Below are 25443 nucleotides of genomic sequence, written 5' to 3'. Positions count from 1 at the left end.
TAATTACTGTGTTGTCAACCATGCACATTAGTTCCACAATAAACTATAAAATGGTCCCTGGGTATAGTATTTACTCAAAACATAACTAATCTGATAAATTGACACAAGATTACCTGGGTAATTATTTTACACTGAGCTACCACCTCCACAAATGTATATTTTGCAAACTGAGTTTTAATCCGATATAATACTCGGGTCTTTTCCTGCAAACTAACCCACTTCGCTTCAATGTAATAAAACAAAGAACTGTGGATTTTGGAGATCTGAAACAAAAACTGCTGGAGAAACTCAGCAGATCTGGCAGCATCTATGAAAAGAAAGCAGTCTTTGAGTTCAGTGACTTCTCACATCAGTTTGCCTCAACTTATTCAACCCAGCTTCAAGCAGGCTGGTGATTGATCTAAATCTGATTACCATTTCTTTTCTTCTAACGTCTGGCAGAACATCATGTTTCTCTACGCTAGGAATGCAAAACCAATTTCACAAAGAACCACATCTAAAAAAAAAAGCTCGTCAACCAGTAAAACAACAAAATACTATGTGACCCTGATTCACAGGCAAGTGGAAGTCAGAAAAGAACATGATAGATATCAGCTGTGACAAAATCATCCTATGAGATTACGTAAAGTTGATTTGTGTTCCATCAAGTTTAAAAGGTTGGGATGTGACCTAATCAACATGTTTAAATGATAGAAGGATTAGATTGAGTAGATACGGAGACACTACTTTCTCTAATGCAGTAATTCAGAAATAGCAAACATAACCTTACAATTAGAGGTAGATTATTTAGGAGTGAAATCTGTTGAGACTTCCGTTAATTTTACTTCAAGCATTTTTTGGTTTGCAGCTGTTAAGTGTAAGCTAATTGCTGAAGGGGATCTTTCAGTTTTGAGCAGCAGTTTGTTTTAAAAAAAAAACAAAATCTATAAAAACTGAGAGAACACAGATGCTGTAAATCAAGAATGAAAACAGAAGTTGCCGGGAAAGCTCAGCAGGCCTGGCAGCATCTGTGAAGAAAAAAAAAAATCAGAGTATAACATTAACACAAACAAACTTATGAGGTACCAAAGTGTGGAGCTGGATGAACACAGCAGTCCAAGCAGCATCTTAGGAGCACAAAAGCTGACGCTTCGGGCCTAGACCCTTCATCAGCATAGGGGGATGGGGAGAGTGTTTTGAAATAAATAGGGAGAGAGGGGGAGGCAGACAAGAGAGTTGCAGTGGGAGAGAGGTCCCCTAGGGTTGGTCCGGAGGGAGGAGGGTGACTTCTTCAGGTTAGGCATCCCTAGAAGAGGCTTCGCAGTGAGGTTAAAATTCTGGACTGAGATAATGGGAACTGCAGATGCTGGAGAATGCGAGATAACAAAGTGTGGAGCTGGATGGACACAGCTGGCCAAGCAGCATCTTAGGAGCACAAAAGCTGACGTTTCGGGCCTAGGCCTTTCTGATGAAGGGTCTCAGCCTGAAACATCAGCTTTTGTGCTCCTAAGATACTGCTTGGCCTGCTGTGTTCATCCAGCTCCACACTTTGTTATCTCGCATTCTCCAGCATCTGCAGTTCCCATTATCTCTGATCAAAAAAAATTATACCCGTTTATGATGTCAGACCTGGAAGTTAATTACAGATTGTTCAAAGTACACTGTCAACATTTCAAATGTGGAGAGGTATTATGCTCAAACAGATGAAGATGTTTGAATGTTGACAGCGGCCTCACAGGGGGGTTGACGCCAACAGAATGTTGAGAAAAGAAGGAATCAAAGTTTGCACTGGTTTTGAATTGTGTTTTTGTCAAATGGATTGTGACTACCAAAGCTTCAGGTCAGAGTTTGATTGTTCCCTGATTATCCTCCCATTATCAACTTATTTAAATTTTTAAATCAAAAATATAATTAGATTATCTCATTAACTTTGCTTAGCTAAAGCTGCTATATTAATATTAAATAACTAATTCTTTGCTTTAAGCTATAAACCTGTTGCCTAATATTGATTATTCACAAAGTCTGGTACTAGTAATTCAAAACACTGGTTAGAAACCACTGGGATCAATTTTTAAGGTCTTTGAATGTTTTAATTTTACTGATTTGATTTGGCGAAGTAACAATCAAGGAATTTCTTCCACACGAAAGGTAGCTGAAATCTGGAATTTTCGTGCTAAGTAGTAGATGCCCGAGTCATTTCTTCAAGATTAAGGTGATCACATGTTTGTTAGACAAGGTTATCAAGAGATATAGATTAAAGGCAAGTAAATGGAAGTGTAGCCATTATCTAATAGAACAGACTTGATGGGATGGATATCTCACTAATTTTTGTCTTTTAAGTATAAATAGTTTATGATTTCGAAAGAGGTAGTGTTGGGGTAGGGCCATCTGTCATTGAATGAGGTGGCCTGCTGCCATGAGGGGTGACAAATTACATCTGCATTTTTTGAGGAGGTGCATTAGTCATGGGGAAGGTGCAGTAGGAGAAGAGTAAGAGGAAGGAGGCTGCAAGTGTGTGGGAACAACCAGATGTCGCAAGAGGATTGGGGAGTCAGATGCTGCAAAGGAATGGGGGGTGGGGGGAAGACAGAGATTGAAGGGGTGTGGGCGGTGATGACAGAGCCTGCAAAGGGATGGGGTAGACTGAGGCTGCAAATTGGTTGGGGGGGGAGGAGAGGAGGAGGAAGGAAGATGGAGGCTGCAATCTGCAAGACGGATTATGGGGGAAGGCGGCTAGAAAGTGGGCTTGGAGGGAGAAACAGTTGTAAAGTGGAGTTGAAGAAGGGGGGGGTGTGGAGACAGAAGGTGACTGCAAGGGGCTGGGGAAGAAAGATGCTGCCAAGGGGCTGTAATAAGTAACAGAAAGGCTGCACAGAAGAGGCCATGGTGGTGGTGGGGAGGGGTCAGAGGGACTGATGCATGAAGGCGGCTGTGGGAAGGCGCAGGGAGGCTGCAAGGAGGCAGCTCAACTGGGTGGAGCAGGAAACTGCAACGGGATGCAGAGGGAATGCTGCAGAGCAGGGGTAGGGAATATTTGAAGGGAGGCTGCAAGGCCAGGGAAAAGGAACAGTTAAGGAGAAAGAAAAATCAAATAGTCTTAAATTAGTCAACAAATGAACACTCAGCTAATTAAGAATAGAGAAAACTTGAAAGCATTGACGGAATTACTTCCTTGCAATACAAAATCTCTAGTTTCAAGATGCATACAGTCGACAGCTAATATATAGGTGAAATGCAATGGATGCTATTACAATGAACATGCATTATTCAATAGTTAAATTTAAATCTGAAATTGAGATGAGGTGCAGGAGAAGGGCTAATAACTGCCACCTTAAAATATTCCTGTTTGTCTATCTACAATGGAAAGCATTAGGTAGTCATGGTTGTGTGTATTTGGAAGTGTCAGTTATTGTGGGAAAAAAAACTTGTTGTTAATTTATGCCTGTTGACTTGTGCCAAACAGAGCTCTGTAGTAACCAGAAAACTGATGCTTTCCTAATGTGTTGGAGCTCTTAATTTAATGGAGATCAATTGTTATTGAGGATACTCATGAATTCCTTGTGGGTCCAAATATACAATGTACATATAATCACAGATGATGCTGTTCGCATGTGACAGGATCACTTAAATAGTGTCAGTGTCATGAAGATCTTTCATTTTTTTGTCCTAGGATTTAAGTCATAAAGCTGTATAGCATGGAAACCGACCCTTCAGTGCAACTTGTCATGCTGACCAGATATCCTAAATTAGTCCCACTTGCCAGCATTTAGTCCATATCTCTCTAAGCCCTTCCTATTCATGGACCCATTCAGACGCCTTTTAAATATTGCAATTAAACCTACGCCCTCTAACAGAGAACATAGAACAATACAGCGCAGAACAGGCCCTTTGGCCCTCAATGTTGCGCCGACCTGTGAAGTATTCTAAGCCCATCCCCCTACACTATCCCATCATCATCCATATGCTTATCTAAGGACTGTTTAAATGCCCCCAATGTGGCTGAGTTAACTACACTGGCAGGCAGGGCATTCCACGCCCTTACCACTCCGAGTAAAGAACCTGCCTCTGACATCTGTCTTAAATCTATCACTCTTCAATTTGCAGCTATGCCCCCTCGTACAAGCTGACGTCATCAGCCTCAGAAAAAGACACTCACTGTCCACCCTATCTAATCAGCTTGTATGTCTCTAGTTTTAGACTCTTCCACCCCAGGGTTGAGACTTTGGCTATTCACCTGATCCATATCTCTCATGACTTTACAAACCTCTACAAGGTCAGCTGTCAGACCCCGATGCTCCAGGAAAAATATCCCCAGCTTATTCAGCCGCTCCCTATAGCTCAAAGCCTCCAACCCTGACAACATCCTTTTCTGAACATTTTCAGGTTTCACCAATGTCCTTCCTGTAACAGGGAGATGAGAACTGAATGCAGTACTCCAGAGGTGGCCTAACCAATGTCCTGTACAGTTGCAACATGACCTCCCAACTCCTATATTCAATGCACTGAGCAGGTCTAGCAAATCTCCCCACCAGTATATTAGTCTCCTCACAATTCAGCTACAATCTTCAGATTACTAAAGCTTTATGGGCTTTTTCTGTCTTTACAAATACTGCCTAATCCTAATCCAAAGATTACTTTCAAAATTCTTTCATTTTCATTTGATAAAAAGTTACTGTTCAATAGAAGTTTTCCATTTTCTGATTTCCCCCTACAATATTGTCTCTGCCTGTCATTACATTACACACATTAGTTTGTCAACTTATTAATGTACTTGCAAAAGCTTTTAGTGTTGTCTTTGATATCTCTTGCAATCTATATAAAAAAGAAACGAGATCCTTGAATGGAGAAAAGCTTATGTGGATGAAGTCATGCATTAATGCATCTTTACGTAGTGCTCCAAATTTAAACCATTCCCAACTTTTTTTTGGGGGGGGGGGGTAGGGGGGTGGGGGTGGAGAAAAAAGGAACTTGCTTCCCTGCTACATCATCTTTTTTTCTGTAAATTGTGACTTACATTCAAATTAAAAATACCAAAGTCTGGAATGCTCAAGAGTACATATGGTTTTAACACAACAGTGCCAAGCATATTTAGAAAATGAAGTAAACTGTAGGCAAAGTTTCTACACACAAAATGTCTATAAATTATTACATAAGTAGAAGATAATGTAAGTGTAAGAGTAATTGTAAAAATGCCACATGCTTTTCCAGTTCTAACCAATAAAGACATGCAAGAATGATGAATTTTCTATGCACTAAACCTGCAGTGAACATGCTTATCCACTAGCAACTTACTGTTCTAAAAGTTGGTCACATTTTGCTTGCGCATCCTTTTCTGCTTCAACAGCTCGGTCCTTTTCTGCAACTGCATTGTCTCTTGCTTCCCTTAAATTCCTGAAATTGGATGAATTAGAAAAAAGCCTTCAGTGATTATAGTGAAATATGGAAATTCATCCTGGTTTTAGATTTATTTCCTATCAACAAATAGGTTGTGCTACTTTTCTACATAAAATATAAAGATTTTCGATCTTTTATGATACCAAAATTAATGCAGCAATGGTGCACACAGTAAGTCATAAGATAATATTGAACTATTGTTAAAAAGGGCTAATATTATTGAAAATGCTTCCTTGCTATTTTACTAGCATTATGAAGACATTTAAAACACTATGAATATCAAGTTTGGCTTGTTAAAGGTCGTAGCCAAATTGGCAGAGAAACTTGAATTCGAAAATGACAGTCTCATCTAGTTCCACAGTGAAAAGAAAATCGAATTTATACATAAACTCCAAGTAGTCTGGAAGTGTTAGACACACAAAAGAACTGCATATGTTTATTTTTCCTGTTTCCACGATCCAACCCCAGACTGTCAAGATTGGTAACTAAAATGAAAAGCAAAATATTGCTGATACAGACAAATAAAATACATTTTGACAAAGTGTATCGATTACATTCTAATTTCCCTCAGGTTAAATAAAAGGTCACAGATCTGAAACATTAACACCGCTTCTCTATCCGTGAATTTGCCTTACATGCTGAATACTTCATGCTTAGTTTGTAGGCAAATTGGGCTACCAACATCACAGTATCATCTCAGAGAGTGAAGACACAGGTAGGAAGCAGTCTTTTTCACAATTGGTCGTCTTATTATCCAAGGCAGTGAAACTCTTCAAAAAAAATAAGGATGCTTCCTGCATCATCTGTCTAAAACTAGCTACAGTAACAAATATAAACAGTACCCTGAGGGAAAAAATTGGCGTTGCAGCACTAATTGGTGGCAGTCTCAAGTCCAGCAAGGCATAAGTTAGTACTGTTAGCCTGTTCGGAATTTTCCCTCATTTCACTTGTTTCAAATTTGCAATATAGTTTAGCAATAATTACACAAGCATATGATTAATCACGTATTGTGGCATTAATGCTACTGCCAATCTAGCAAAAGCACTCACCTCCACATTAGATGATCATTGGGTTAAGCCTCCATCTGAAGACTGGGCAGAAGTTAAGCTGCCAGTTCAGTGTAACACTGAGTGCTCCCTTTTGGTTAGGATCCCAGTTAATGGTCTTACTATACAAGTCATATCGCAAGGTAAGATGTGGCTGATGGACTCTGATATTAGTTTGCTATAGTGGTCAGTCAGTGAACATGCAAGAGGATGCCAATGCACTTTTTAAAAAAAGAACTTCAAGGTTTATTACATACAAAAAGGAAAACAAATAAAACTACATTACCCCATACCAGGCCTAATACAGACAATCTTATTACAGATAAGAAATAAGGATTCAACCCTTTTCGGGGCCTCTAGCAGAAATATTTGTACCATCTAACCATGGGTGGGGTGCCAGAGGACTGAAGAGTGGCTAATGTTGAGCAATTATTAAAGAAAGGCAGTAAGGAGACATTTGGGAACGACAGACACCTGTGATTCTGACATTAGTGGTGGGTAAGATGTTGCAAATGATTCGAAATGAAAGAATTTACACACATTTGGAGAGGCAAGGAATGAATATGGATAGTCACCACAGTTTTGTGCAAGGGAAATAGTGTCTCACAAACTTGACTGAGCTACTCGAAGTAACCAAAAAGATCAACGAGCGCAGAGTAGTAGACGTTGTTTACTTGGGCTTTAGTAAAGCCTTTGATAAGATTCCGCATGGTAGGCCAATTAGTAAAGTTAGATCATGTGGGATTTCAGGGGGCGCTTGTTAATTGGGTACAAAATTGGCTTTACCGTAGGAGTCAGAGGGTGGTGGCAGAAAGCTATTTTTCGGACTGAAGGCCTGTGACTTGGAGTGTTCCACAGGGATTAGTACTGGGTTCACTTTTGTTTGTCATTTATATAAATGATTAGATGAGAATATAGGAGGCATGGTTAGCAAGTTTGTAACTGATACCAAAAGTGGTGGCATAGTAGACACTGAAGAAGGTTATCTAAGATTACAAGGAGATCTTGATCAATTGGGTCGACGGGCTGAGGATTTGCAGATGGAGTTAAATTTCGATAAATGAGAGGTATTGCATTTTACTGAAACAAACATTGATGCAGCTTATATAATTAACGGTAGGGCTCTGGGTAGTGTTGTAGAACAGAGAGATCTTGCGGCTCAGGCATATAATTCTTTGAAATTTGTGTCACGGGTAGATAGGAGGGTTAAGAAGGCATTTTGCATGCTTGCTTTCATTGCTCAGACTTCTCAGTAAAGGAGTTGGGACCTCATCCTGAGGTTGTCCAGGACATTGGTGAGGCCTGTTCTGGAGTACTAAGTGTAGTTCTGGTCACCCTATTAAAGGAAGGATATTATATTGGAGAGGGTTGAGAAGAGATTTATCAGGATGGTGCCAGGAATACAGGGTTTGAGAGTCATAAAAGTCGACTGGAACTATATTCACTGGAGCTTTGGAGGTTGAGGGATGACCTTTTTGAAATTTATAAAATTATGACAGGCATAGATAAGGTGATTAGTAAAGGTTTTTGCCCCCAGGTGGGGGAGTTCAAAACTGAGGGGCATATTTTTTAAGATGAGAGGAGAAAGATTTAAAGAAACAATGACGGTAATTCTTTTTAAACAGACAGCAATTAATATGTTTAATGAGCTGCCAGAGGAAATGGTGGATGCAGGTATCGCTAGAAAGTTTAATAGACATATGTGATAAATACGTGATTAGAAAAGATTTGAAGGGATATGGGCCAATGCAGGCAGACGGGACTAGTTTTGCTCAGGAACATGGTCGACGTGAACTGGTTGGACTGAACAGTCTGTTTCCATGCTATATGACTCCAACCTTACAGATACACAAACTTTAATGAAAGGTCATCCTGTCTCCACTTTACAGTTCCTTATTCAGTTAACAGTATAATGGTTTCTGAAGTTTTCTGCTTACTGCGTTTGAAACATTTCAGAGCAAATATATGCCTTCAGATTCGAGCAGTCTTCTTTCTGTTTCTGGGTGTTTTTCTCAAGCTACTCAGTTTTCTGCTCCGACCTGACTTTTTGGAATATTGTTAAACTACCAATACGTTTTTGGTCTGATTAAACCGGTATTGCTTTCTGGTTAATTCTAACCTTCCGTGATATTGGACTCCTGGTACTAGGCAAAAGCATTTTTTTTCTTTTACCTTGTTTCAAATGCCTGAACTATTCTCCTCAAACTCTACTTCAAAGCTGTAAATTCACAAAAAAAAACGCATGTATCAACAAACTTCAGACATGTTTCACCAGTCTAAAAACAAGTTTAACATGAAACTAGAATTATTCTCTTCCCTTTTTAATGCATGCAATATATAAATACCAATTAAACAACAAGGACCATAGCTTTCCCTCTTCAGTGTTCGAAAATGCTTTCGACTGCATCTTTTGCATTTCCTGCACCTCTGCCCTCACATCCCTTCCCTGCAACAAAAACAAAGACAGAATCCCCCTCGTCCTCGCATATCACCCCACTAACCGCCATATTCAGTGTATCATTCTCCGCCACTTGCAATTTGAACCCACTACCAAGATTATACTTCCCTCCCCACCAGTGTCTGCCTCCTGTAGGGACTGCTCTCTCTGCAACTTCCTCATCTGCTCCACACTCCCCACTAGCCCCACCACCTTTCCCTGCAACCTCAGGAGGTGCCATGCCTGCCCCTACACCTCTCCCCATCACCTCCATCTAAGGAACCAAAAACACCTGCCACATCAGACAGAGGTTCACCTGTACATTCGCTAATGTGGTTTATTGCATCTGCTGCTCCCAGTGTGGACTCCCTTACATCGGTGAGACAAGGCAGAGACTCAGAGACCGGTTTGTAGAGTACCCGCGCTCTGTTTGCAACAAACAACACATTCCAGTTGCAAACTACTTCAGCTCACCCTCCCACTCCCTGAAAGACATGTCCAATCTGGGCCTCCTCCAGTGTCACAGTGATTCCACCCAGAAACTGGAGGAGCAGCACCTCACATTCCGCCTAGGGAGACTACAACCCAATGGTCTCAACATGGACTTTAACAGTTTCAAATTCTTCCCACCCCCAGCCTCTTCCCATGACCAACCCTCCCTCTCATCCCTGCCTCCTTGACCCAATACAAACTGTCTATCTTCTCTTCCACCTATTGACTCCTCACACCTCACTGACCAATCCCCACCACTGCCTACCTGCACTCACCTATCACCATCCCACCACCTTCTGCAACCTCACCCCTTCTCTCTCTCTCTCTCTCTCTATTTCTTTCTCAGCTGCCTTCCCCTTCCCCCATTTCTGAAGAAGGGTCCTGACCTGAAACATGAACTTTCTTCCTCCTGCTGCTTGATCTGCTGCATTCCTCCAGCTCCACACTGTGTTATCACTAACTCCAGCATCGGCATTTCTTGCTATCTTTAAGTGATACAGAGATCTGTCCACTTTAGAATCCACATTTTTACATAAGGTTCATGCTGTGTCATGATTGTTAATCGCAAAGGATTATCCTTTTAGATCAGTAATTAAATTGAGACACTCCTTTTTCACTCAGTGGTTACCAAAGAAAAAAGTGATACACTTCTCGAAGTTCCCTCTCCGATGAAGGGTCTAGGCCCGAAACGTCAGCTTTTGTGCTCCTGAGATGCTGCTTGGCCTGCTGTGTTCATCCAGCTCCACACTTTGTTATCTTCACTTCTCAAAGATAGCAAGTTTTGAGAAGATTTGTAGCTCAGGTTGTGGTTCTGGATGTGAGTTTGCTCGCTGAGCTGGAAGGTTCGTTTTCAGAAATTTCGTCACCGTACTAGGTAACATCAATCAGTGAGCCTCTGGTGAAGCACTGGTGTTATGTCCCGCTTTCTATTTATCTGTTTAGAACCTAAACAGATAAATAGAAAGCAGGACACAACACCAGCGCTTCACCAGAGGCTCACTGATGATGTTACCTAGAATGGTGACAAAACATCTGAAAACGAACCTTCCAGCTCAGCGAGCAAACTCACATCCAGGATTTTTCAAACATGTGCCAGGAGTCCTTCCTGCCTTCTGGCTAACTCTTCTCTTTCAGCCTAATATGTCTAAAAGGTATAAGTTATACTCTACATAACTTCTGTTTGAGTGCAAACTGGCTGCTGCGCTATCCGACAATGGACAAGTATGTTTTATCTTGTATGAGAAGCTAGAACAAGGATGTCCAAGCATAAAAATAAGGAAGGCAATCATTTAAGACAGCGGAGGAGAATTATTTTCTCTCAGGTAGTCATGAAACTTTGTAACGCTGTTCCTCAAACATGGTAGAAGAGTCTTTACTAATTGTTAAGGTGGAAGTGGGATGTGAAAATTTATTGAATGTAGGCAGGACCATGGGGCAATCAGATTTGTCATGATCATATTGAATGGTGGAGCAGGTTTGACAGGTTGAACGGCCTTCGCCTAACGTATGTGCTTTTATGCAAAATACTAACATAGCTACTTTGCTTGCCTAAGGCCTAAAAATGTGCTATATATTTACACAAGTCCTTTCATTCATTCTACTTGGAACTTTGACAAAATCTGTGACCTTCATCATGAGGGATAATGCATTATAAGCCAGGGGACATAACTGCCCGCAGTTTTGGAAAAAAAATGCACCATTTGAATTTGAACCATATCACCATCCCTTCAACGTTACTGGATCAGAAAACCTGCACTTACTTCCTAACAGTACATTAGTTCAAGAAGGAATCCACCAGCACAATCTGAAGGACAGATAGACAATATTGTAACCTCATGCCATTAGATTTAATGTCAGTGCTAAATCTATTTTAGGTTACACATTTTAGCACAACCTGAAGCATGATAACTTGCACGCAACTCTTAAAATTTTTGTATAGTCTGGACGTTGCTATCCAAGTTGCATCATAATAATGCTGAATATTGGTAGCAAAGTATAATTCTCTAAAGCAAAAAGTAGACCATTGTATCTGTTTCTAACTTTTACAAAGAATGTTGGTATAGTTATTTAACTCCCTAAATCATTAAAAATTATTGCTCTGGGACATAACTATAACATACTAACATTTCTTGAAACTCAAGGTGCGTACCTGGGAGGTTCGAAACAAATGTAGTTTGAAAAAGAATCTTGTTTGATTAATAGTTCATCAGATGCTAATCTTGATGAAATAAGTAGAAAATCCATTAAAGTTAGTAATGTAATGTAATGCAATAACACATCAGTACAGTTACCTGTCCTACCAGAAATCTGTAGGGTGTGTGCTTGCAGACAATATCAGACATGATGAACTCTCAATCCAGGCTGGCTGACAGGAATTTCACTGTTATGATTGGCGGCGGTGGTGGTGGTTGGGGGGGGGGGGGGGGGGGGGGTGTGCTGCTGTAATTCAGAGAAACAGTCCTTCAATGGCACATTGATGCAAACCAAATGTAGTAATGAGCATGAGCAGTACAGAAACAGGAATTCCACTGAATATGCTGTTTGAACAAAATAAATAAAAAAACTTTTTTTTAAATATAGGTAAAGCAATACTACTGATTTGCCTCCCAGTTTATGCAAGCACAGTAGTCATTACAAACAGATGGGTGGGAATACTGAACTCATTAAAATGCCTTAGCATGTTATCATCACAAAGTAGAAGCCACTGTCACCTCCGCTGGAACTAAGACATGTGGAGGAAATGAAGTTCAGCAATTGGGAAAATTTAATTTGAAATCTCAATCAATATCAAGATGGTAATATGTTGCCACTAAAATTATTAATAAATTATATCATAAAGTATATTAACACATATACGCAGGGGAGGTGACAACCCAGTGGTATTATTGCTATACTGTTACTCCAGAGACCCAGGTAATCCTTGGGGTAGCCAGGTTTGAATCCTACCACAGCTAATGGTCAAATTTAAATTCAATACAAAATGTGGAGTTAAGACTCTGAGGACGTCCATGATTCCACCCTTGTCAATTGTCAGAACAATCTATCTGGTTCATTAATGTCCTTTATGGAAGGAAAATGCCTGGTTTGGTCTACATGTGACTCCAGACCCACAGGAAAAGGGTTGACTTTTAGCAATTACGGATGGGCAATAAATATTGGCCTGACCAACGATGCCCTCATCCCACGAATGAATAAAAAGTTGCATCAGAAAAGGTTATCCAGATACAATCAATGAATAAACACAGCTGTAAATGCAAATAAATTGCTTTGCTATGTAAAATGATTTGTTGAATCATAAATCCAAGGATTTTGCTGATACTCAATAAAGCATTCTAGAGAATATATGCCAACTGCTGCATACTGATGTGGTCACCAAATATAAGGTTTAGCAGCAGATAAAAGGATCCAGCGAAAACAACCAGTTTTATGCAACTGTATTCTTTTTTCAGCAAAAGAAAATAAATCAGTTCTTTTGAAAAGAAAATCTGATTACAGCATTTTTAAATGTGATGAAAATAAATAAAGTAGATAATATAAGGAAGAATGCAACTTTACACCAAGCATGTATTGGCAAAGAAATCAAATAATTGACTAGATCAGACTGCCACCTAGAGCAGAAAGACAGACTTGAGACAGAACTGCCTAAATTATTAGTGGGTTTCTGAGCTGAAGCTAACAGGTAGTGAAGGTCTGATACAACATGGAACTTTAAACGGGATTGACAGCATTTGAAAACAGGGCAAGAGTGTTTCTTCAATCAGGTAAGGAATATTTACTGAGGCATACAGTGTGAAGCAAACCTGAAATCTATAACGCTTAATTTTACAAAAGTAAAATAACTAGGAAGAGCAATGGAATTGAGTAACAAAAGTGACCAGGAAAATATGTTACTTGATTTTACAAAGAATTGAAACCTAAAAGAATAAGGCTCCACAATTTTACGGGTAACTTTTCAGAACCAGTAAGCTGTTGGTAGTAATTAAGCAACACACTGTTAAGAAAATAACTTGTACTTGAATGTACAAGCCCTAACTTTTCCTGGTTTGTTTTAACTGGTATTTATTGGTTAGAAATTGCAACTTTATTTGAGTACTAAGGCTGTTGGCAAAATACTAATGTAGCACAGCATAGGGAGGAGAGGGAAGATTAGGCATACTTCCTGATTTCAGTGATTAACTCAGCAAGTAGCTCAGATAGCTCTCAATCCATCAAGTTTCTGATCAGCTATAGATTCCCTCCATGGGGAACAATTGTCCAAGAGTTTCTGTTTGAGCTTTGAAGTGCTTAGTCCGGTCCCAACATTAATCCTTCAGGGTAGTCATGTGACTTTTAGAAACCAGTTTCTAAGATTCCAAGTTTCTATTTTCACGACAGATTTTGTTACAACATTGATTATCCTGGTAATACAGAATCTGAATATTTCTGGAAAAAACACACATTTGAGTTGAAGCTTCTATTCTTCAATTCATCAGGATAATTCACAAGAAATATTTGAGGAGAAAGCTAACACTTATACAAGACAGGAGAGTGCTGGTGGTTTGACAAGTGGACCCTGATTAGTAGAGGTGTTATCATGGAAATGCACCATTGATGATTAACTGCCAGGCTTTGTTTAAATTTTAGATTCTGATAAGTCAAGGCATTTACCTGAGTAATGAACTAGCGACATATAAAATTTTAATCTAAATATCTTTGACACCATTAAAGGGTTTAAGTAAACAGGTGATAATTTTAAATTGGAAGCAACGCCAAATCAGGAAGCAATGTACAATTACAATGAATGGTTGTTAGATGAAAAACAAAGACAAATTTATCGCCAAAGGATGGGATGTCAAGCAGGTGACAAAGACCTGGATGAGAGCTTCAGTAGCATGCTACAATGCAGCAGGAGCAGGAAATGTTTGGCTACTGGGGCCAGTTGCCTGGTTAGAATGTTGATGGCAATTCCCATATTGGTTGTGCCTGATTTTGAGTTTATGTATGTGGGCTGAAGGACATGCTGCTGTACTGTATTGTTCTAAAGGCCCTCTCATGTTAAAGGGGCAGAATTAAAACGACATTCTTGACAATATAGATATATGGTTAAAATTTCATCTTGGAGTTATAAACAAGATCAAGGCTGGTAACCTACTTGATTAAGTCTCAAGCAGTAGTTATGGAAAATTTGGAGTTAGTGGTTCTGGAATGAAGTTTGTGGCAGGGCCCATTCTGGTTCAAACAAACCTAGTACAAAATAATGTTGTCAAAAATTTTTTGGTGAATAATTTACAGCTGCATGGACAAATGAGACACCATAACACATGTCACTGTGGGAGAGCAAAGTCAAAATTTGTTTTGCCCTTATGCAGCATCCATGTACATAGTTCTACCTGAATTTGATGCTGGACAGAAATCAAAAATGTGAAGATTAGCTGATTTTTACTGAGCAAATATTACACTCCTTCTAATATCACAGGTGAAATCAACCCCGAGGTGTTTCTTGGTCTGTACTGTTCCTATTCACCAGATAAGCTTGTTAAACCATTTGGTAGGTTTGTTGACATACTTCTAACTGTCTTATTTACATGTACACCACACACCTTGCTGGCAACTCCAGCATGTAAGAGAGGTTTAAGTATCGCATAAATAATTCTCAATGCTGGTTCTTTGATTGATGTCCTTCCCAAAACTCTTATGGAAATCAATGTCTTGAAAGTGCTTTTAATACTCTAGCAGTCTTCTATAGTGTATATTAGGTCAGAGAACATTGGCCACTCTTTCATCCTTCTCTGTTGTCTCTGGTTTGCTGTTTCAGTTGGCCTCTTTTGGCAACTTTGCAGTTTAGGAGCACAAACTCCAGTTGACTTAATGGGTTCTTTTACAGATTGAGGACAGTGCTTTACCTGTTTTCCCTCTCATACATTTCTTTGGAGCCACTTCGAAGATGTTCAATTTCCAGGTCTGTTTTTACTCGGAGCTGCTCCAGTTCATGGCGAAGCTTTTCTTCATATTCATTTTTATAGTGGTCCCTTTGTTAAAAAGGTTCCATATGTTATAAGATTTAGTTTCAAAGTAAAATAGCAAATTCTACAAATCTATAATACAAATAATTAAAATGCTGAAATGAAGCAAAGCAAATAACATTAACGCAAATTCAGTACAGATTTTATTGCTGTTTAACATTTGTTTCAAAGCTTTTACAATGTATCAAACTTTGCACACATTACACCACTCATTTTCATTCATCAAAAAGGAACTGTCGTCAAATTTTAAAGAGCGCCATCTACATTCAGCCATTACTATTTCTTATCTTTTTTTTAAGTAAATGCTCTATGTCACAAAATAATTGAAGTTCCTCTTATTTTAGCTTTAAACTTACATTAAATTTAGCACTATATAAAAAGCATTATGTTCTAATAAGATGCACAAAGGACATATCCCCTAATCAGCCAGGCTTGTCCCTAAGCTTATAATCATTGTAAATTAATGCTTAGCACAATAAATAAATCATTGATATTTATAATTATCTGCATTTGTAGAACACATAGTAAAAAGTCTTCTTAGGAACATAATCAGACAAAAAAACTGTCATTGACTCAAAGAAGAGATCAAAATGATACGTTTCAACAAGCAAGAGGGAGATATTTCCAAAGAGTATTCTGACTGAGAATGATTGGCAGCTGTACAGCTGTCAAATGATTGACAGTAGGATGCAGAGTTAAAGACTGTTACAGAGATAGGGAGTCTGAAGTCGATGTGAGTTAATGAACATTTGGGTGGTGAACGAATAGAACTTGGCGCCAGTTAGGAAAAGGGCAGCAGAATTTTGGATGAGTTTGGGTTAAGAAGGGTAAAGGACGTCAGCCAAGGTCACAGCTGAATAATTAAGTCTGGGTGTGACAAATGCACAGATGCACAGCAGATGGAATGTGGCAGGGTTGCGAAAAAAAGTCACACCAGACTCAAAAACATTAACACTGTTTCTCTCTCCATAGATGCTTCCTGAACTGCTGAATTTCTCCAGAATTCCCTGTATGTTTCAGATTTCCAGCATCTGCAGTATTTTGCCTATATTATGGCAAGGACATTAATGGATGATATTAAAGAAGTGGAAGTATGTAGTTTTGGTGATGATGAGGCAATTGGCTTCAAAGTTCAGCTCAAGTCAAATAAGACACTGAGTTTGCTAACAGTCTCAGACTATGGAGAAGAGTTTGGATTGGAGTTGGGCCGAGCACATATCTTTCCAACGATTAACTGAAGGAACTTTTTACTCATGAAAGTCCAGATGTCAGGCAAGTTGTATGGGTGTTGGCAGAGATGATGAGATAAGTGTAAACATGATTCACTCATTGTGGTTTTGAGTTTTTGCAAACTGCAAATTAATTCAAACTTTTTTTTATGAAAACACCATTGTATAATCTTTAGCTATGTTACATTTCTTCGTGTGGCAGTTCTGTGCAAACAGTATGCACTAATTTTCAAACTTTTGTAAATGTGTAGGAACATGCATATTCCCAACTTAAAAGGGGGCAATACTTGCTGACTTGAGACTGATTTGACATGGTCTGATATCATTTTTTATTTCTTTTGCTAGTAATCCAACATCAGCTAAATTTACTAAACTGGTGTACATTTGTTTAACAGTCACAAAATCAACACTCTTAATGGGTTTCAAAGACTTCATAAAATTTCAATACGAGTACTCCCAAAATGAAAAAAAATGAAGTGAAACAGAGATTAAATCCATGACAAAGATGCAGCATGTTTCAGAATTCTACGTACAGTTTTTCAAACACAAATACCTAGAAAATGGCAGGAGTAGGTTACTTGGCCCTGCAATCATTATGATCTTGGCTGATCATCTAACTCATTGATCTCTTCCCACTTTTCCCAAATTTCCAATTGGAACAACAACATTAGTTGTGCATCTTCAGGAGATGACAGTGCTGAATTGCACTAGACAAGGGAAGGAAGTGCTATGCATGTGGGACTTGTAATCCCAAGTCACTGAAACCATTTTAATCCATGGCATTGTCAGGTCGATGAACTGAAAAAAAAACAAGCTTTATTTCAATATGAAAATCTGAATCTTAGACAGTACGACATACCTTGAAATCACATATTTTTCATACATTTCTTCCCTAGCTCGTTTTGCCTCCTCAAGGTGAGTTTGAAGGCGTTCTAAACGGTCTTCTTCATGGGCGCAGCGAACATTCAGTTCCATATTTTGGCGATTCAAATATTCCTTATCCTTTTGCAGTAAACTAACAGATTGCTGCAATGCTGCCACCTGTGTGGAATACAAAGAAACATCTGATCGGACAGCATTAAGTTTACATGTTTTTTCAATGATTTGAACAGCTATCACTGGACAAGTAATTGTAAATCGTGCACATTTTCGAAGCATTTGAAAAGTTGTTATTAACTGGAACTCCATGCAAATTGTGATTCCTATAAACACCAAATTCTACACCAAATATTAGTTACAGGTTATATTCACATTTGCACGAAAGGTACTGCATTTCTTAATCAAATTCAAAAATAGTCACAAAATTTTTCAGATCAGCATAGAACAAGATCATAAATCATGTTTCTGAGCTTTTATGCAAAGTGGTGTTATACATAATATGATCAGTTTTTAGTTTGCAATGATCATACAAGTTAAGATTTTTTTTCCCCAATTCACTGAATAGCACCCTTTCTGTGCAGCTATTTTACAAAACACTGCAAATTAAACCTAAATGCAACTTTCAAATTATGTCAGATCATGTCTTCCAGTTCATAACTATTCTCGTGAATGCTCCACTGACAGTGTCAATATGTGTGAAATTCCAAAAATGATGACATTCATTTTAGACATAGTATACATGAAAAAAGTAACTTCGCTAAACTTGTTTAACAAGCTATTATCTTCATGAGTTCTTCCCACCCTAAAAGTCTTCAATCTCAGATAATTATCTACAATTTGTTTGCTCCACCTTTGTCAGTAAATTGGTGGCATCTAGTTCAGTGGCAAATTCTTTAGTTACTTCTTCCCTTCATGTTTTCTCTACCTCCATAGATGGATTGTTGATTTTTGTGATGCTATTATTAGTACATCACGGTAAGAGACATTTTTTCACCATCAAGTGTGACTTGAAAGGATGGTCATTTGCCATGATCTGGAACAAGCTAGCTCAGCCACAATGTTGCAGGTCAGCATCAAATTGCTTTGAGAATTTTCCAACCAAGCTTTGTAGAGCTAATGCTCCTTCATCAAGACGGAAATAAAAACAACTCAATATTAACCTTAGAATGCAAAAAAAACCAAACTTTTTTTATCTACCACTTGCAAATGATAGTTACTTGAGAATCTTCGACTTAGCTTTCATAATATACACCCCAGAGAGTGAAAATTACATATATTATGGCAGCTTGCTCACACAGAGTATACGGAAATGAGCTTTAAATCCTGATCTTTATCATTGGGGTGCATTCCAAGCAAAGTCATCTTATAGCAATAGAGTGAAAACTGAAATATTCATGATCAATCTGTCATAGGTAGAGAATTTGTTTATTGCAGCTGGAAAACCTCAACACCTAAAGTACAGGTGGATTTACCAACTCAGACCAGACTTTAAACAAAAGGCCAATGAGGAGAAACAACTTAGTGATAATTCTGAATTTTAAATTTTCTTCCTATTAGTATATCAATATTTTCTGAATTGTATCAGTGTGTGCTTTTAGCTTCGTGGGAATGATGAAAATTTTGGCTGAAAACATTGTGATGCAAGAACCTCAATGATTTGAAAGCAAGATATAAGTTACAATTCTGGATGGTTTTCTGATACCTGCTGATTTATAAGTATTAATTTTAGAAATAAAAATTGCTTGACTGGTTTCCAGCTAGTTACTAATTCATCATAGATATTTCTTGTGGCTTTTAGTACATTTAGGTGGAATCAATTGGATACTTAATTTATAGCTTTGGACCTGTTGGCCTATTAATAAATGTTGAGCAGGACATTGGGATAAACTCTGAGTAGCTCCGAGGAACCTTTAATATTCTCCTGGTAGAAGAAATAGAGCAGTTCACATCTCACCCAAAAGATGGCACAGCAGACAGTGCAGCGTTCCCTCTGTACTCCACCAAAATGTCAGCTTTGGTTTTGTCCTCAGGTCCCTGGAACAGGCCTTGATCATAAGACCTTTTAACTCAGGGGGATAGAATGCTATTACTGAGGTTAATGCTGACACACAAGTGTGGTAGTTAGATTTCCTGACAATTCATGAACTGAAAAAAAAATGAATCAGCAAACAATAAGAGTCAGAAGAAACATTAACTCTAAGGTTACTAATGATATACCAATAGCTATACCTCTTTGGTCAAGTCATTTCTCTCCTTGGTTTGTGTTTTATGTGAGACTTCAAGTAATTCTAGTTTTTTTCTGAGTTCTGATGCTTCCCGATCCAGAGAATCTCTCTCACTGAAACAAATCACATGAATTATGACCAGGCACATGACAACTAAAAGCTTTCAAGTTAAAATTAACTCTTACACATTTCTCACCCCTAAATATCACCAGATAGCAAACAAAACAGTGTTGGCTAAATATCATCAAGCTTATCACAGCCTTTTTTGTAACTAGGTATCTATAGTATGTTAGAAGCATTGCAAACACTGTAGCTGCAACTATCTAGTTCGATTAATCTTACTTCCTGTGTATCAAGTTGAACCTTGTTAATTGTCAATATGCAAAACAGCAAAGTTCTGTATCAACATTTTCAATTTCAAAGTCAAATTGTCTAAGCACTTACATTTGTAATGAACGAGCTTTGATTTCAGAAAGGCATTAATTTCCAATAGGTAGCACTAACTTTGCTTTAACTACTTAACTACTCACCTGCAAGATGTTTACCAAGAATAAGGTAACTCATGGAAATAACTATTTTGGTTCAATGACTCAAAACATTTGAAGTCCTCTATATTTAAACTCTTCAGCAAATCCTCTAATGCACCACAGTCAATAAATTTAGGGCTTACATTTCAGTCCTCCAAAGAAGGGCGTAAGTGACAGTATAACTCCAGATATACGACCCAGCCTTAAACTAGCATGAAATGAAGCGGTATGATATCCTTCAGCAGGCCACGTGACATGACTTGCTTTAATGCCCCATGGAGTAAAACTCCAATCTGGTGTCAAACCAAGTTACCAAACAAGGCATGAGGAGATCCAGTGTCTGTCCCTGCTTTAAATATAAACAAAAGTAACCATGAGTGCAGAGATAATGGGAACTGCAGATGCTGGAGAATTCCAAGATAATAAAATGTGAGGCTGGATGAACACAGCAGGCCAAGCAGCATCTCAGGAGCACAAAAGCTGACGTTTCGGGCCTAGACCCTTCATCAGAGAGCATGAGTGCAGATCTCTCTCAGGGAAGTGAAGTACAATTTACCTTGGGGGCAGCTGGTACAGTGTGAGTTTTGTGGGTGTTACTTTACTCTCCTTCAGGTTTTCATTCCATACTTAAATTTGTTTGCAAACTAAATTCACTATTGCCAGAAAACAATTACTAATAAGAACCATAATGAGTCACACTTACTGCTTCACCCGATCATAATTCTCTCTTTTATAGTCAGCCTGTTGAATAAGTTGCTTAGTGTCTGCTAGCTCCAATGTAAGGCGCTGACAACGGACTTCAAGATCAGAGCGAGTTCGTCTTTCAGATTCATAGCTCTAAAAATTTTGCATGGTAAAAAGTTTAAGTATTGAATAAATGTGCCAGGAACATGGAGCATGCTATCATAAATCCAAAGAATCTCCTTGGAGTTTTGACCATCTTTCCACAGAAAGGATTCAAGGCTTGTACACTGGATTTCTAAAATCGAAGTGCATTCAGCAACTTAATAAAAGGGCTGATATGGTTAAAATGTAAAGTTTTCAAACACATCAACACTCATTACTGTATCATCTTCCTCATTAGTAAACAGCTCCTAGCCACGAGCCCAGTTTCAGGCACTTATGATCATGGAGGTAAAAGCAGAGGCTGAAAATACACAGGCTTTTGGAACCAGTAGACTTCAGGCTCAGAATTCAGTTCGTAAGAGTTAATTCTTTTTATTTAAATAGAGTTGAACTACTGATAGGGAAACAGTGTTTTTATTATTTTGTAATATCATATGTTGACAACTTATATTGATCAAGTACATTTGTTCATAACTAACCGTATTTTCTTTTGCTACAAAAGAAAGCTCTTTTACACTATAAGCTCCAAAGCCTTAACTTGCTATGCTTTTCTTGTGTTATTCGCCCCACCGCTGCATTATGTTATTACACAGTGAGGCAATGTTTAGTGTCAACTGTACCCTGAATATAAATCACTCAAATTGTTTAGAACAGTGATAAACGTCACTTGTTGAGAGTTCATCTGCTTCAAAAAGATTTTTAAAAAAACTTAGCAGTTCTACTGTGTACTCAGCCTATGGTTATATTCTGGGTGAAATATTTCTCAGCTTATTTTTTTGTATAATGTAACTAGAAAAACCAAACAAAAGTGATTGACAATATTTCAGAGGGCTGTCCAGTTTTTCAGTACTTTGCAGATAAAAACTTAAGTGCCTGAAATGCAACTTTACTTGAAAACTGGAAGCCTCCACATAAAACTCAATTCCTTTTGAAATTAGTGCTACAAGAGACCAGAGCAAATTAATGTGTAGCACATTACTTTGAGATGTAGATATCTGCCATCATTGTTTTGTTATCCACTATTAAAAATGATGCTACCAGTCATGTTGCATTGTTCAACATCACCTTTAATGTGGTGCTGCATGGCTGATATATTTGAACATTCAAATATCCTTCACTGCACACAACCTTATCTTTGCTTTGAATTCAGAAAAACAGCGAATTAAGTTAAAATGTTCCCTCAAATAAAGCTAGTAACATCATCCATTTTGGTAGGAATAACAGACAAGTAGACTATTATTGCCATGTGGCATTGCCTCAAAATAAGAGTAGCAGATTTAGGACTGAGTTGAGGAGGAACTTCTTGACCAAAAAGATTGTGAATCTGTGGAATTCCCTGCCCAGTGAAGTAGGTATGAAGTTTCATGGAGGTAAGATTGAGACACACAAGGAAATGATGGGGTATTGATTAACATATATGGTGCATGAAGTGAGAGAGACAGGGAGGGGCTCATGAGGTGGCTAGAGTTGTTCTTGGTTTCTTTAGTCTTTTACTTGTCTAACACATTTCACTGGTGCACAGAGGGAGGCCTTGTGCTCTGCAGCACCTGTAGCTTCTGCTTTTGTTCCAAAGAAACTTAACATACTGGAATAAAATCACAGAGTTGTTGCTCATTCATAAGTTGCATTACCAATTGAGTAATAGTGGCAAATGCTTTAAAGCGACATTAATATTTTTGACTGTAAATATCCTGGCAGCAAGGAAAGGGTATCAAAAGTGTTTCTGACTACCAATTCAAGGAGACAACATGTTTGCAAAGTGTAGAGTAAAGCTAGGGGTATTTAAAAAGAATGAAATTGCTATTAACAGCAACTAACTCAAGCAGTGTGTTACTCAGCTGAGGAATCATTTTCATTCATGGATGTAGCTGATGTTGTTCTGTATGAAGCTAATAAACATCAGATACACACATCCCCTGCAGTATCATTTGAATCACTGCATGATTATGAAGACTACTTCTTTATAGGCCATCCATATCCACTAGCAACTACACTCCTTCAATTGTTTAGAAAAGATTGCCAGGAAAGAAATTCTATTCCAGTAACAACTGAATAAATAGGTTACAGTCAGAGAGCAAAACTAAACGGCACACATTTGGCAGAGGACGAAATGGTGCTACAGAACAAAATGTACCCTGGAAATACACAGAAAAATGAGAGAAGCTTTTCTTTCAAAATATAAAGCTTCAGCCTAAATTGTGTAACACTAATCGATTTAAAACAGAGATTTTTAGAAGGATGTGCAAATATTCAGATCTGAACGTAGAAATAACGTTGTTATAAGTAGCTGTACAGTAAACAGTTCAAATCTTTAAATAAAATTTTGCCTGTGCAACCATGCTAGCAAATAAATTTGTACAGATATAAATATACAGCTAGTAGGTAACTACAAACATGAGGATGCTAAGAATGTCAAAACTCAAAATAATATATTCATTTTAATATAAAAAAATTAAAAATTACCAACCTCAACCATACTATTCAGTTGATTTTTATGGCTACTGTTCTCCTCCCAAAGACTGGTTTTCTTTTGTCGGAGTTGCTCAATCTCTTCTTTCAAAGGTTGCATGACCTCATAAAACCGTAACTAACAATAAAGGAGGAAGACAAGAAGGGTTGACTAAACTAGATTTACAAAACCATGTTTTCTTTTCCCTTCTAACATTCCTCAAGAAACAAAACACGTGCGAATTTGGCTTGTTTGAACCAGAATATAGACAAAAGTAGCTTCTAGCACATTATTTATGAAAATAAATATCAGTCAACAAATGATGGCAACACAAAATAAATCAGTCAAGTGTCCAAGGATGGTGTCTCACATTACACAAACTTAAGCATTGTGTCACACGGTCAAAATCAAAACCTCAGGGGTTCATTCTGATATTGAATTACAAGATAAATTTTGATTTTCCTTCCTTCACCATAGCAGAATATTAACAAAATAATTATATTATAGTAGGATATCATAAACAGTCATGTTTTAGTGTCATTTCAATAATGGCAATTTGGTTTAAGTTGTTTCAGAGATGGTAGGAATTTTAAGTTGTACTGAGTGATTATTTTTCTCATGACATTTTTTAGTACATTTCTGTTAGATCTGTATTCAAAAAAATTAGTTGGAAGCATGACTAACCACCCCACATGCTTACGGAAGTAGCTTTAATATCAGCACAAGACATATTGAACAACAATTGTTCGTATTTATATAATTCAGTTAACGGATTAAAAGTAGTATTTAAAGTGCACAGTCAGAAAGTTGTTTGGAGGATCAACCAAAAAGTGGATCTGAAATAAACAAAGGGCCAAAGATAGAGAAACAGAATTGTAAGGGGACGGAGAGGATCACAGAGATAGGTAGGAGTGAGGCCAGTGAGACAATTAAATGGGATAACAATGTCAAATAAGGCATTTTGGACAGTGTGCCAAGAATTCAGAGTGAGTAGTGCTGGACACTGAATTGGATCTATTAGATGAACTGAAGTCTGGAGTTCGCAGACGTGTGGCTTAAGATGTAAAAGAAATAATCATGTTAGGGAGGTTCAAGTTTATTTATTTTTTATGATGGAAAAGACAGGGAATCAGAAGTTCCTTTTGAAGTCATGAAGATGTGAACACTCAGTTCCAAAACAGTGGCTGAGGAGTGAATAAAATTCATAGTCAGGGCACATCATAATTCAGGTAATGTCACTTCCCATTGCAGTCTCTGCTTGGCTCTCAGTCTCTTCTTCTCGTGTGACTTGCACTGGCCATGTTCCCCTCTCTCCATGACAAAGACATTTTCTGTTGCACACTTCGATTGCAATTCGTCCTTTCTTTCTATTCATTTCCTTTCCCTTTGTACATGTTTCCTCGTCAGTGTTCATCCACCAGAAGTTCTAGATCATCCGATTCCTTCAAATGCAACCAGTCCCACATAAAGATTGTTCCCTAACAGGCTCTTTTCCATCAAATCAAAGATTTTTGTTCTCATCCGCAAGTACCTTCATGATTTTGGCCCAAACTATGCCCTAAATGTTCTGCAGTGTTACAATCTTCCTGATTTTATGATGCTGACCTAGCCTAACTACAGCCTAGACCGTGCACCTACTAACTCTTCCAGTAGCAGAAGCCAAAGTCATTTGTTGTCAAACATGTTCCCTAAATACCTCACCTCTAAATTTCCACTTCTGTTTCTAAAACTAACTTCTGCAACTAATCCTTACCTCATCTCTTCATTTATTCTTACAGTGGCCTAATATGAATTAACATACAAAGCCCCAACATTACAGAATCTCTGTTACACCTGTTTGTTGAATGGGTCAGGAGGGCATTGGTTTAAGGTGAGAGGGGAAAGATTTAAAAGGGGCCTAAGGGGCAGCATTTTCACACAGAGTGGTGCGTGTATGGA

The 25443-nt window shown here is 38.3% G+C and overlaps 1 protein-coding gene across 2 annotated transcripts in view; it reads right to left on the bottom strand.

Annotated features, from left to right (window-relative positions):
* pibf1 (progesterone immunomodulatory binding factor 1) overlaps window positions 1-25443 on the bottom strand; it is a 117815-nt gene that overhangs the window by 82830 nt on the left and 9542 nt on the right. For both annotated transcript variants that reach the window (XM_059646488.1, XM_059646489.1), the window contains exons 5-10: window positions 23524-23643; window positions 20914-21047; window positions 19688-19796; window positions 17439-17620; window positions 15231-15356; window positions 5272-5370 (exon numbers count right to left, since the gene is read on the bottom strand). In XM_059646488.1, coding sequence (XP_059502471.1) covers window positions 5272-5370; window positions 15231-15356; window positions 17439-17620; window positions 19688-19796; window positions 20914-21047; window positions 23524-23643 — 770 coding nt within the window. The remainder of the gene's footprint in view (window positions 1-5271; window positions 5371-15230; window positions 15357-17438; window positions 17621-19687; window positions 19797-20913; window positions 21048-23523; window positions 23644-25443) is intronic.

This window comes from Stegostoma tigrinum, chromosome 6 (genome assembly GCF_030684315.1).
Source record: "Stegostoma tigrinum isolate sSteTig4 chromosome 6, sSteTig4.hap1, whole genome shotgun sequence".
Lineage (NCBI taxonomy): Eukaryota > Metazoa > Chordata > Chondrichthyes > Orectolobiformes > Stegostomatidae > Stegostoma > Stegostoma tigrinum.
Note: the sequence above shows the minus strand (reverse complement) of the source record. Positions and strands in the feature narration are given on the sequence as shown.